General features: G+C 33.0%; 2 protein-coding genes across 2 annotated transcripts; one reads left to right on the top strand and one right to left on the bottom strand.

Moving 5' to 3' along the window:
• Window positions 1–129: 129 nt before the first annotated feature.
• HELRODRAFT_183221 (hypothetical protein) lies at window positions 130–1,186 on the top strand (the record flags this gene model as incomplete). The annotated part of the gene is made up of 2 exons (XM_009012254.1): window positions 130–518; window positions 1,063–1,186. The coding sequence occupies 2 exons, from the start codon at window positions 130–132 to the stop codon at window positions 1,184–1,186; spliced, it is 513 nt and encodes a 170-aa protein (XP_009010502.1).
• Window positions 1,187–9,587: 8,401 nt separating this feature from the next.
• HELRODRAFT_183219 (hypothetical protein) lies at window positions 9,588–11,450 on the bottom strand (the record flags this gene model as incomplete). Its single annotated transcript, XM_009012253.1, has 5 exons — window positions 9,588–9,748; window positions 10,109–10,186; window positions 10,537–10,713; window positions 10,960–11,095; window positions 11,244–11,450. The coding sequence occupies 5 exons, from the start codon at window positions 11,448–11,450 to the stop codon at window positions 9,588–9,590; spliced, it is 759 nt and encodes a 252-aa protein (XP_009010501.1).
• Window positions 11,451–12,509: the final 1,059 nt, after the last annotated feature.

Below are 12,509 nucleotides of genomic sequence, written 5' to 3'. Positions count from 1 at the left end.
ACACTGAACCGTCAAACATCAAGTAACAAATGGATTAACACTTTGATTTGTCGTTAATTGCACATGTCGGCATTCAGTTGGATATTTTCAAGCACACAGACACGCAGGAACCGCTGCAACAAGCACGAAATGTGGTTAGTTGCGAAAAACAGTTCCCTGCTGTCACCTGATCTGACGCTGATCATTTTATATATTGCCTTAAAAAATTTAAGGGTATTGGGGTCCATCGGGCCGAGAACCTCGATACATATTGGCAAGAATTCCATCGAGGGGAGGGCGTTCCCATATTTTTTCATTTTCTCGTCCGCTGCCCTGGCCGCGGCCAAACCGCATTCTTTACTTGTCAGGTTTACATATCGTTCGGCAAGGGTGCCAGGGACGGTAACATCCCACGCCAAACATCTGCCGGCTCTCCAAGGTATTAGTGTGCATCCGTCCGGGCGCCTACCATCATGCGCAGAAATGCCGGATGGTTTCTTGAGAACCGGGATTGAAGCCTTGGAGAAGAGCCCACAAATGTAATCGTTTAGCGCTGGGTGACGTAGTTGACGGCCCCCACCCAGGCGACAAACCAAACCGTGGTGCCCAAACTCGTCCGCCCCAGCGCCACATCGGCACGTGTATTTATTTTGAATGACCAGGCCAAGTCTGAAGCCAATGGCAAATCTCACAGACTCGTCGTCAAGCCTGGTGCCCCCAGAGGTGTTGGGCCACGATCTCAACCACCCACAGCTGGCAACGCTGGACATGGCCAACAAACGAGCGGTGGAAAAGTCGTCGCCGCATGAAGACAACAAATTTTTAAAGATTTTTTTATATTCTTCGTTCAAAATTTGGACGTGCGTACGGTCCCCCGGGGCGGACACTGGGGGAAGAATATCGCGGCACCGAAAAAACCGGTGGAGCAGGGAATACTGCAGGTTGGGAGTGGCAGCGGCAGAAGAATTATAAACAACAGGAGCCAGCTGAACCACGCTAAGCAACCCCAGCCCACCAAATCGCACCGGCAGCTGAGCCTGGGACCAACCACTGTCGGTCACTTGAACATTACAACGACGACAGGGCGGTGCGCAGGTCTCCGTCAAATTCGCCCAATTTAGAAGGGTCAATGCGTTTGGATGTACACAAGAAGTACATCAATTTGGGCAAACTGAGGGCATTGCGGATAATAGTCAAGGCATCATGAGCCGAAAGACAGGAAACATGACCCAGGACGAATTTAAGCTCTGAGAGCTTTTGGTCAAAAAACTTTATTTGATAATCGCCCTCGACCAAGGGTGTGCCTAAAAAACTCAGTTCTGATGCACCAACTCTGGGTATTCCAGCCAGCGCATGTGGGACCTGAAATAAACTTTGGCAGTGAAGTTCGCATTTTTTAATGTTTAACTCTAAACCAATTGCAGCGGAGTTATGTTTCAAATATTCGTAGCTATCGGCCAGAGTTGGGCCGTCCGAAGCAATGTTGATATCATCCAGATAAGCGCAAACGAAAGAGGACGAAGCTTTCTCTAAGAGTGGATGAAGAGTTAGTGCGAACAGCAAAGGACCAAGGGGATCACCCTGCTGTACCCCCTCGGACGATTCTACAACCCAAGAGTGGTAGCCAAGGGAAGAGACTCCGCCATAGGCAGAATGGCAAAAATTATAGATATTGGGGCAAAAAAGTTTGACAGCCTCCAACAGTGTGTGTGCGTGTGGGTGTATGTTATTGTTACTATAGTATTTTAGTATTTCTAAGCACTTCTCAATACACTTATAGAGCAATTGATAGTTTGTTTACAAATCAGCACGGAGCTTTCCAGATATCAGTGGGTGGGTAATAAAAACGATTTTTATAAATAAAACATGCAAAATTTTAATCATTAAACATAAAGAAATTTGCACACACGCACGCATGAACACACACACGCACGCACACTTCACAAATACATAATCTCAAATAATGAAAGTTTGAATTTTAGAAACTTGAACCAACGCATCAAAAACACAAAATGGGCACAATTAATTTTCATGTATATTACAGAAAATAATACCGGATATAATTTGTTTCACACTGACACAAACATTCGAATGTGTGCGTGTGAGTGTGTGTGTATATTTACCAAAATGTAAATTTAATTCTCTTAAAAAATGTCATTTGTGAAGACTTATGTTTGTTTTTTATTATGCTAGATAGCTATCAAATACCAATTTTGAGCAGTTAGTTCTGTCTTGAATAAATTTTATATTGACAAAATTTATGACTTTTCAATTAAGCTTTTTTTCCCGACCTCAAAGCCATGGACCATGGCGGTTTATAATGTGTGATCTATTATAGTTTTTAAAACATTGGTTTATAACACTTTTTAATGTTTGGTACATTGATTTTTTGTACTCTCTCTCTCTCTTTTTCTCTCTCCCTTTTCTCCTTTTATTTTTTTCTTTTTCTCTCTCTCTCTCTCGCACATTCACTGTTTCTCAATTTCACCCACCAAACACACATGCATGCACTGCACATACATAGAAAAATTTTGCAGTACTCTTACAGCTATGCACACATATAGACACACACAAACATACAAACATATATCCTCATAAAAACACACACACACACACACATGTCTACACAAACACATAAACACACACATGTCTACATAAACACATAAATAGTAGACAACTTGTGTGAACGCAAAACACTCGAAAATAATATTTTCAAGTTTACATCAAAACAAAAACATCAGTAAAACAAAAATAACCGTCAGTAATAAATTAAACTAACGACTAAAAACACACACACACAGACATACACGCACGTACACGTACACGCACACACACACGCACACACACAACTGCATATTTTAAAGACATGTGTGCATTCGGTAATGATAGCGCGAGAGTTTTTTCTTCCGATCATTTGAACGTGTGAGGAATAGTTATTTATGAAGTTGTTGATGGAGTGTGCTAAGCAGTTAATTTTTTTTTTTTTTGAAAAATGTTCTTCCAAAGCCTACCGTCATATATTTTAATACACAAGCACGGTTTATCTACCTGGATGTATTATATCAAAAAAAAATTTTTCATATTTTAAAATTTTTTATAAACATTTCCGTAAATTATATTTAAAATCGAGCGTAAGAAACAAATATATTTTTTATACATCAACTTAACCAATCAGATACAGGCTAAATACTTTGGCTATTTAGCTGAGCTAAAGCTATCCATAGACTCAGATAAGTATTTATTACTATAATAGAGATAATTAATCAATATCTTATTAGCAATAGACTGTTTGGAAACGTATCTGACATACGTCAGCATGAATTTATTATTGCCATTTGAGAGTTGTGAAGAGTAACATTTTCAAATGCTGATGATGGCTAGACTCGCGTGCTTCGCTCTGGTCTATTTTCTTCTCTTCAAAAATAATTATCCTTTTTCCTTCAAAAATAATTTTTTTTTCAACAGTTCTCTGTCTTTCGCAAATAATTTCTCCCACTTTTTGAAATCATAATTCTTCATTGTCGCACTTCAACTCCTGCCATTAAGATCATTCGAAATAATAAACTGTCCAAGATGAGATAGACATGAACAAACTAAACTGGCAGATAGGACTTGTTAATTTCTTAATCTAATCACACAGACGCACGCAAAGGAAGAGAGAAGTAATAAAAAGAGAGAAAAAGAAAGAGAAAGAAAGAAAGGAGGGAGAGAGAGAGAAATGAGAGAGACAGGGACTCCACACTGACTTGCATACGCCAGATACACTAACTCAAGCATAAAACAAGACTATCCCATTTCTTTTTTCTAAAAAATAAACAACCTAAATCATCCACAACGCCTCGAACTGAGCTTTAAATATGTAGAAATTTGATTAATGTTTGCTAGCTGGGAGTGTTAACAAAACTAATTATATAGGCCGGACATATGCCATAGAAACGTCAGCAGAGATTGCGCGCGCGTGTGTGTATGCTTGATCTACGACATACTCGAACTCCCTAATTAATTTTTAGTTTTAAAAATCGTAAAAAAGGAACAACTACCAACAAACTGCACAACATAAACATTTTCAGACATGATTTTCAAAACATTCTTCAAAACAAAATATTGCCAGATGGCGTGCATGGGGATTACAAGTAAATTAATTATCTTAGGAGCTACTTGAATTAACAGTCAAAATGAACATCAATTCACTGGAATGATTTACAACTTCATTACACACATACATACATGCATACATTCAAACAAACATAAACACACAACCGCGCCCACACAACACATTTACAAGCTTTACGAAATTTGACGACTCAATCACATTTTTCTTGTGAAGGTAGCATTTAGTTAAACGAAATTTTTCAAAAGACGCTCTAGCGAGGTTTACATCAATTGAAAACTATAAAAAATTACATAAAGAAATTCTCAGAGGAAGTCCAAAAGATCCTAAAACTATATACACATATCAGTTATAGTGGCAGACCCTTAGCTATGGTAAATGATCCACCCCTCAGAACAAATACCCCTTAACAATTACGCATTAATTAAGCATGTAATATGTAATGGGAGTCCCGAAGTTACCAAATGCGGTCCTACAACGAGAAATTCTACCAAAACCAAGAGTTACTCACAAACGACTAACAACGAACAACTAACAACGAACAACTAACAACGAATAACTAACAGCGAACAACTAACAACGAACAACTAACAGCGAACAACTAACAACGAACAACTAACAGCGAACAACTAACAGCGAACAACTAACAGCGAACAACGAACAACTAACAGCGAACAACTAACAACGAACAACTAACAGCGAACAACATAATTATTCAGATTAATAAAACAACGGAGGTCAGTCAATTAGGGTACTCAGACGGACTGACCAACGGCCGTTGCAAGCCACTGACCAATCAGGTTCGTTATAATTCCTGAGTAATCATAACTACCAATGTCATCATCGCTTACACTGACAATCTTATTAAGATTGACAGGTAAGAATATACCGTACTAATTGACAAAGTGGGTGGGTCTTGTTTTGGTATATCAATAAATTGAAGGGTTTTGTTTGTGGTGTTTTTTTTATTATTTTTTAAATTTTTTGTTTTAATTTTATAATTAATTTTGGATTTAATGAAATATATTTTTAAATTAGATTTTAATTATTAAATTGTTTTTTATTCATTATTTTTTATAATTTAACAAAACTCTAGCAAGTAAAAATAATGTTACAACTTCTCTATTCATTCGCTAGAGTTATTTAAACATCTTGCAGCGTGCCTGCTATATAGGGTATGAAATATATAGCATTGATTGTTGTACCGTTCATAGCATGATGATGTGTTTTACTATCAGCCTAGTGCCCACGTGATTTCGAATTTTTTCTATATTTTTGATTATTATTTAATTTAATTTAATATAATAGATATTTTAACAACTCAAATTTGTCAGAATTGCTGATTTCCAATATTTAATCAAAATTTATACCTAATAGAGAAATGAAAATATGTTTATATGGCATGTTAAGAGAAAGAGAGAGAGAGAGAGAGCGAGAGAGAGAGAGAGAGGAGAGAGAGAAGAGAAAGAGAGAGAGAGAAAGGAAGGTAAGAAAGAGAGAGGGAAAAAAAGAATATTGTTTTTTTAACAAATATGACTTGCGTCAATGACCTAGTAGCCAAAATGTCAAATGAATGATTTTTCTTTTACTACGTGGCCCCTTTGTTATAAATCGCATGGCACTTTTATTGATTCATCAAAATATTCACACACACAAACACATACACACACACACACACATACACATACATATATATACACACACACACATACAAACACACATACACATACATACAAACAACACACAAAAACGGAAATCCAAAATATTTTTTATATTTGTCACGCCTCGGCTTGGCATGAATTTTCTTTTGTCAATATGGATGTCAAGAATAAACAATCTGCAGTATATTAAAGTGTGAATAACATAGAGACGTGACATTTTTTATAAATTTAAATATTATCATTATCTAAACATTAAAAACTATATTATTAAATTCAATTAAAACTCGATAAGTTATCATTTATATTGCTTCACAATAGAATATTCTACATCTCAGTAGGTTGACTATACTTTGATCTATATTCATTCATTCATCTGCAAATAGAATAAAACTAAAGCATACAAACAAAAATTATAGGCTCGTAAAATGTACAATACATCCTTAACTTTTCGTCACGCTATCTCATTGACAAATGTAGCTTCTTAGGCATGTAAAATGCTATTTAATCACAACAATGTATATCTCTACACATAAAAATATACAGTTTTACATGTCTATACATGTGAATTAAACATACGTGTATATATATTTGGCTTTATTTTACCTAAATTTTAGTAAATTTATTCAACTATAATGAACATAATAGCAGTGTTAGCAAAGAAAATGGAAATTTTCTCAACGAAATATCATCGTATAGCGCTTAATTTAATAATATTTTTTACTGTAAAATGTACTGCTGGTCATACTTTGCAAATAAACGATGCGTCGTTTACCAGAGCCTACAGCTATCTGGCGGTTGAGAATTCAAGAGCTGAGGTCTGCTTCAATGAGTCTATGGATATTCTTATGAAGTTAAGAGCGGTTTCTGCTCTTAATTGTTTTAGCAAATGTCTGGTTGGTATACGAACAACTCCTTTTTCTAATTTACTAATTTATTTTTTCATTATCCAATTTGATTTTTATGCAAAAATATTGTTTCTGGTGTTAATTGCATTCGCAAATATTTGGCAGGAACATTAATTTCAGTTTTTCTAACTTAGTCATTTTTTCAAATATTCTTTTGTGAATGTTATTTGGTTAAATGTGCGTAGGCATAGGCTTTGCTAATGTTATTCTTACCTTATCTAATTTATTCAATCAATAATTCCATAATTAAAAAAGTTTGTAAATTTATCCAGACAGCCATGGATAGAAACCTCTTAAAAGGAATCAACTTCGTTAAGTCTACGAAATCTTGCTCGTGTGTTCCAATGATGAACGTCTTGTATAATGTGACGGCCGATCAAACTGGAGACTGTGTGGCCTATTTTGCCCCCAGTAGTTAGTCAATATTCAAAAACACAATTTCACTAAATTTTGTCAAATTTTGTAGCGATTTGTTGTTTCTAGTTATCCCAGATTTATGAACGACAGAACACAGGATTTTTACATCAATACATTTAGAATTAACACATCTTATAATTTTTATGTATAATAAACAAAGATGTCATTTTTTTTATTTGACAAGTGCAAAAAACTGTTATTATCATTAATTATTATTACTTATTTAATATGTAATTATTATCTTCAAACATTCGTTCTTTAAAGGTTTTACTACCTACAAGACACTACCCACATACACGTCAGATACAGACCATATTCGAAGCAGGTCATCACGCAATAGCAACGCGAAACCATGGCACTTCTACTGACTGAGCTAGCTCGCATTCATTTTCTAACTATAGTCACCTTGCCGTGCAATTTTTTATATTTCTCAATTTTATTNTAATTTAAAAAATCTTTTTAATTTAAATCTCCACCAGAAGGCTGTCCACCTACCTTTGATTACGTCATTGAGTACAACAAGTGCTACAAATTTCTAAGTGACCTAAACGGATGGTACATGTCCAGGCTCAACTGCAACAACATGCTCAACTCCCATCCAGTTGTCATAGAGGACCCAATAGAGAATGCTATCATTAAACAGTATTGCAATTCGAGATGTTTGTTCTTTTTATTTTTTTTTTTCATTTCACGATTATAGGATTTTCCTATTGAAATATACTTTTGAAGAATCTGAAATATATTATTGAAATTGTTTACATTAATTGTAACTTAACAAAAAGTATTGAAATTTGTTGTGATTTGTGTGAATTTTCACACGTAATTTTTCCATCATCATCGTTAATGCTAATCTTAAAAATTAATTTCAATAGATACCAACAACAACAACACTCAAACAGTGCCCGCGTATTCTCAGGAATCTCTAAATTATGTACAACAGACAAGCGCCAGACCTTACGTCACTTAATTCTACTAATATACCATCCTCATTAGCATACTATATTATAATTAGAATTATCATAAATTATTCTAATTTATTCAGACAAAGGTGTCAGGACTATTTGGACGTGTGGGTACAGGACCTATGACAATGGCCAAGCAACGCCATTCATCTGGGAACCTTATTTTGGTATGAAACTTACATTTTTATCTGATTTTTTTTAGTATTCTTCTTCAGAATTAGCAGCAGTACCAATAGCAGTAGGCATCTTCACCATCGTCCCATCGTGCAACACAATACCAGTCTAATACAGTTTTAAGATTAACTCGCCTGCCTGTTATAGTTTTTTTAATTTTATTTATTAACTATTATACAAATAATTATACAAAAATTATGATAAATTTGAAAATAAAAATGATTGCGAAGGCATAATAAAGCCAGTAGTTTATGCCGGTTGGCGTGACACGAGACCAGTCTACGATTACGACGGTATGGACTACTGCATTCGTTACGATCTATTCTATGGATGGTACGACGTTGTCTGCTATGGCACATTCAGTGTGGTCTGCGAATTAGAATTAGATTTTTAAACTGGTGTCGCCTAGATTTTTTTTTATTTTTTTTTGTTTCTATTTGCTACTTATTGAGAACAATTTGCTAAATGTTGTCTTCTAATGTCATCAGATAGTAGATGTAGATTTGTCGGTAAAAGGCAGATGGAGATTCAAGCTGGTTTAGTGGCTGTATTTAGACGTATTTTGTAATTTTCAATTTTTTTACCGTGTACTATGTACATACTATGTAATACCGTGAATTAATTTGGTTATGATTTTTTCGTTATGGGTAATCTATTCAACGCTAGCTAACTTTGTGTCTTTGTTTAAAACATCATTGCTATCATGAGTCCAATAGGTAGTTTAAAAATTTTTCAAATAGAATCTAAAATGTTCAAACAAATAAGATATATAAAACAAGATGTAGATATAGATACAGATAAAGGTATAGCTATAAAGATAGAAAAAAGTTAGAGATAGATATAAAGATATATCAGGTATGCTCTTTTGCAAACTTAAGAATAATTATGCTATAAGCTTTGTAAAATACAAATGTACAAATAAGAAACATTCTAAAACGTGAAAATTATGGAAAAAAAACAACATGGCCATTAAATTGTGACATAATACAACTTTAACTCTGGCACCTATCTTCATTTAATAGCAAACTAATTCATGAAATTATTCCCAGAAACACTTTTCTTAGTCCATTACTCCATTTTTCCTCTTAAAATATGAGTTTTCGATCAATGTTTTCATCTTCAAAGATCTCACGACAAAAAAAATATCAATACTCTTAGCATTTTAAATAAAAAAAAGAAAGGCGATTTATGTATCAACATCATTATCTATATAGATGTTTATTTCTATATCTATATCAGTATCTATATCTATAGCGGCATCTATATTTATAGCTATATCTTGTTTTATAGCTTTTGGACCCTTTCAAACAGTTGAGTCCGAAATAACATATATAAACAATATAACATGGGATGAGAAATATCGAAATATTGAAAAAAATCACCATTTTATATCAATCTCACATAGAACATTATCACTATCCAAACATGGGAAATCATACAGCCCATAATAACCACTGAAGAATTCCATACAGTAGCCGTCACTGAATGTTCTTGGGCAATATGAACACAAGTAGGAAATGCTGACCGGATAATTTTGACCTTCAATGAGATTATAATTAAAATTATGATAATAATTATGGTTTTTCGATTATTAAATTATGTAGGGCTAATTAATGTGCCTAATGTTCCCAGAACTTTTTAGTAATTGCTAAAAAATTTTCGGAATGGAGCCTTAATCTCAAAAAAGTTTTTTTCGATTTCTTTTCGATTATTCAATATTTGTTGAAAATTTTTTTTGAAATCGTTTTCTATACAAATTTAATCAAATAAAATTGTTGTAAAGGGGGGGTTTTGTCAAAATTTGAAGGTTTTTTTTTTAAATTAAACATTCAACTTAACTAGCAATAAGCTGGCCATTAGTTATTTCACAATGTTAATTTAAAATTTTTCAACTTTAACCTGGATAAGGTCCCCAAAGTAGTTCGCTAATCCCACTGATGTTGGTACGATACATTGCAGACCAGGCAAAACTGAAATCTGTCCAGAAATAATGTAAAATCCAAAATGAAAAATTACTAAAACAATATTTGAAAAATAGGTATTATTTTTGGTATGGTGTTAATCTTTTAAAAGCAGATCTGTTCTAAGGTTCTGAAATTTACAAAATTGAAACTTGACTGTACATAATTTCGTACACTATTATAAAAAACACAAATTTTGTGCTTCATCAAAGTTCATCCTTATAAAAACATAAACTTTCAACTAGAATTTAAATTCTACATAATCGTGAATTAAATTTATAGTGAAAATATACTTCCGACAATCACAAATACTAAATGATGAATGTAACCTTAATGATTAAGTATATTTAAAAATTATACTTTTACTTTTAGTATTTAGGTACGATTGAATGGCAGTCATTTCAACGGTATCATTAATCACAACAGGGTGAGAGTTTAGTAGGTTGTTGCACAAAGTCCTGGAATTATTCCAGGTGTTTGTATTTGGTTGAAGGTAGTAACATCTGTGGTTCTCAACGACGTATTCAAATTTTGGTGGGCAGTCTAAAATTTTTTTTAATAAATTTTAAAAGATGAAAAAATGGAAAAAGCAATCTTATTAATCTGTGTGAAATAAAAAATAAAATTTCAACAGAATTCTCGATTAAATACCATGAGCGCATTTATATGAATAGACAATCTAAACATTTTTTTGCACTTTTTTATATGAAAATATTTCGGAAAAAAAGCAAATTAAAATTATTTATTTTATAAATCGAAAAATAGTAAAAAAAAACAGTCTTTACAAACCATGAGTGACAAAAGCCTGACATCCTGCTGTTAAGATCGCTGTTACTGTGTATATGATGTTTACTTTTGGAACACATGTACAGGTTTTTTCTGGTTTCCTGAAGTTGATTCCTCTTAAATTGTTGTTAGTTGCTTGCTGAAGGATATATAAGAGAATCCAAAATGTACGTAAAATTTGAAAAGTCAAAAGTCAAACAACTATAATGCATAAATATTAAAGTTTTGTCAATTTCATACTAAATATATTCCGAAACACAAATTATTTTCACAAAAATTACTCTCACCATGCATCTACGGATGCAATCCAGGTTCGAGGCGGCCTTTACCTTCAGGACAAGACTCATGGAATCATTGAAACATATTTTTGTCTTCTGGTTGCTAGTGACAATTGGACTATAAGCCAGTTGAAACTTAACTGACTGATCCAGACCGTACAGAGAGAAACGTATTAAAACCAGAAAGAACAAACTAGAGACTGTTATTTTACTCATTTCTCTGGCGAATTTAACTTTTACGTCAGTTAACTCACTCTTATCACTATTTCAACCTAGCTAGTAAATTTTTGTTGTATAAGAATATGAAAAGTGAGAAACTGAGAAAATGTATATATATATATATATATATATATATATGTATATATATATATATATATATATATATAACCCGGCGCTTAACCAACAACGAAAACAAAAAAGTAATAAAAACTAGCATCGTAAATAGTGACAAAGAAGAATATGATGCTATCAATGAAGAAAAGGATATGACCAATAAAGAAACCTGACACCTAATTCGCATCAAAGTTCAATTTTACAACACCAAAGTTAATTTTTACAACGCCAAAGTTCATCTTGACAAACACAATATTTCCCTATATATACAGCAAGGAGCACTGATGATGATTCATTCGGAATCGAAATATGGCCTTATTTGCAGCATGAATTCGAAAAATAAGTTTATTTTTAATTTTAATAAACTAAACGTTCACCAAAAAACTTTAGTGAGAAAAATCGAAAAAACGAACTACAAACATATTAACGCCAAACATTCGGTAGAATTTATAGAATATTGTAAAAATTATGGTCTATTACCAGCATATATATATATATATATTTATTTTTTTTTTTATTTATTTTATTTTCAATAAGGGAACCAAATAAGTTTAAATGAAAAAACTTGTGGAGAGGCCACCCTAAGTACTTTACTTGAGATATATATGCAATTTAAAACAGAACAGAAAATATACAAATTAAATTTCAATGCATGCAAAAATCGATAAATATAGTCAGTAGGATTAACACTCGAAAAACAAAGTTAATATCTGAACATATAAGTATATACAGATATTACTAATGAATCTACAATCAAAAACAGAAAGTAGATTGGCAATGTGAGATAATTTATAGTATTTGATACAATAATTAAAAGTATGGATTGATTGAAGAGATGAATAAACGAGTCTAAGTGGACAGAAACATATGCTGAACTTAAAATAATTATTAGCGATGAAATGAGCCATATATAGTGTAATATATAAAAGGTTAAGATTTAGA

This window comes from Helobdella robusta, assembly GCF_000326865.2.
Source record: "Helobdella robusta unplaced genomic scaffold HELROscaffold_101, whole genome shotgun sequence".
Classification (NCBI taxonomy): domain Eukaryota; kingdom Metazoa; phylum Annelida; class Clitellata; order Rhynchobdellida; family Glossiphoniidae; genus Helobdella; species Helobdella robusta.
This window is presented reverse-complemented; position numbering and strand designations above follow the sequence as displayed.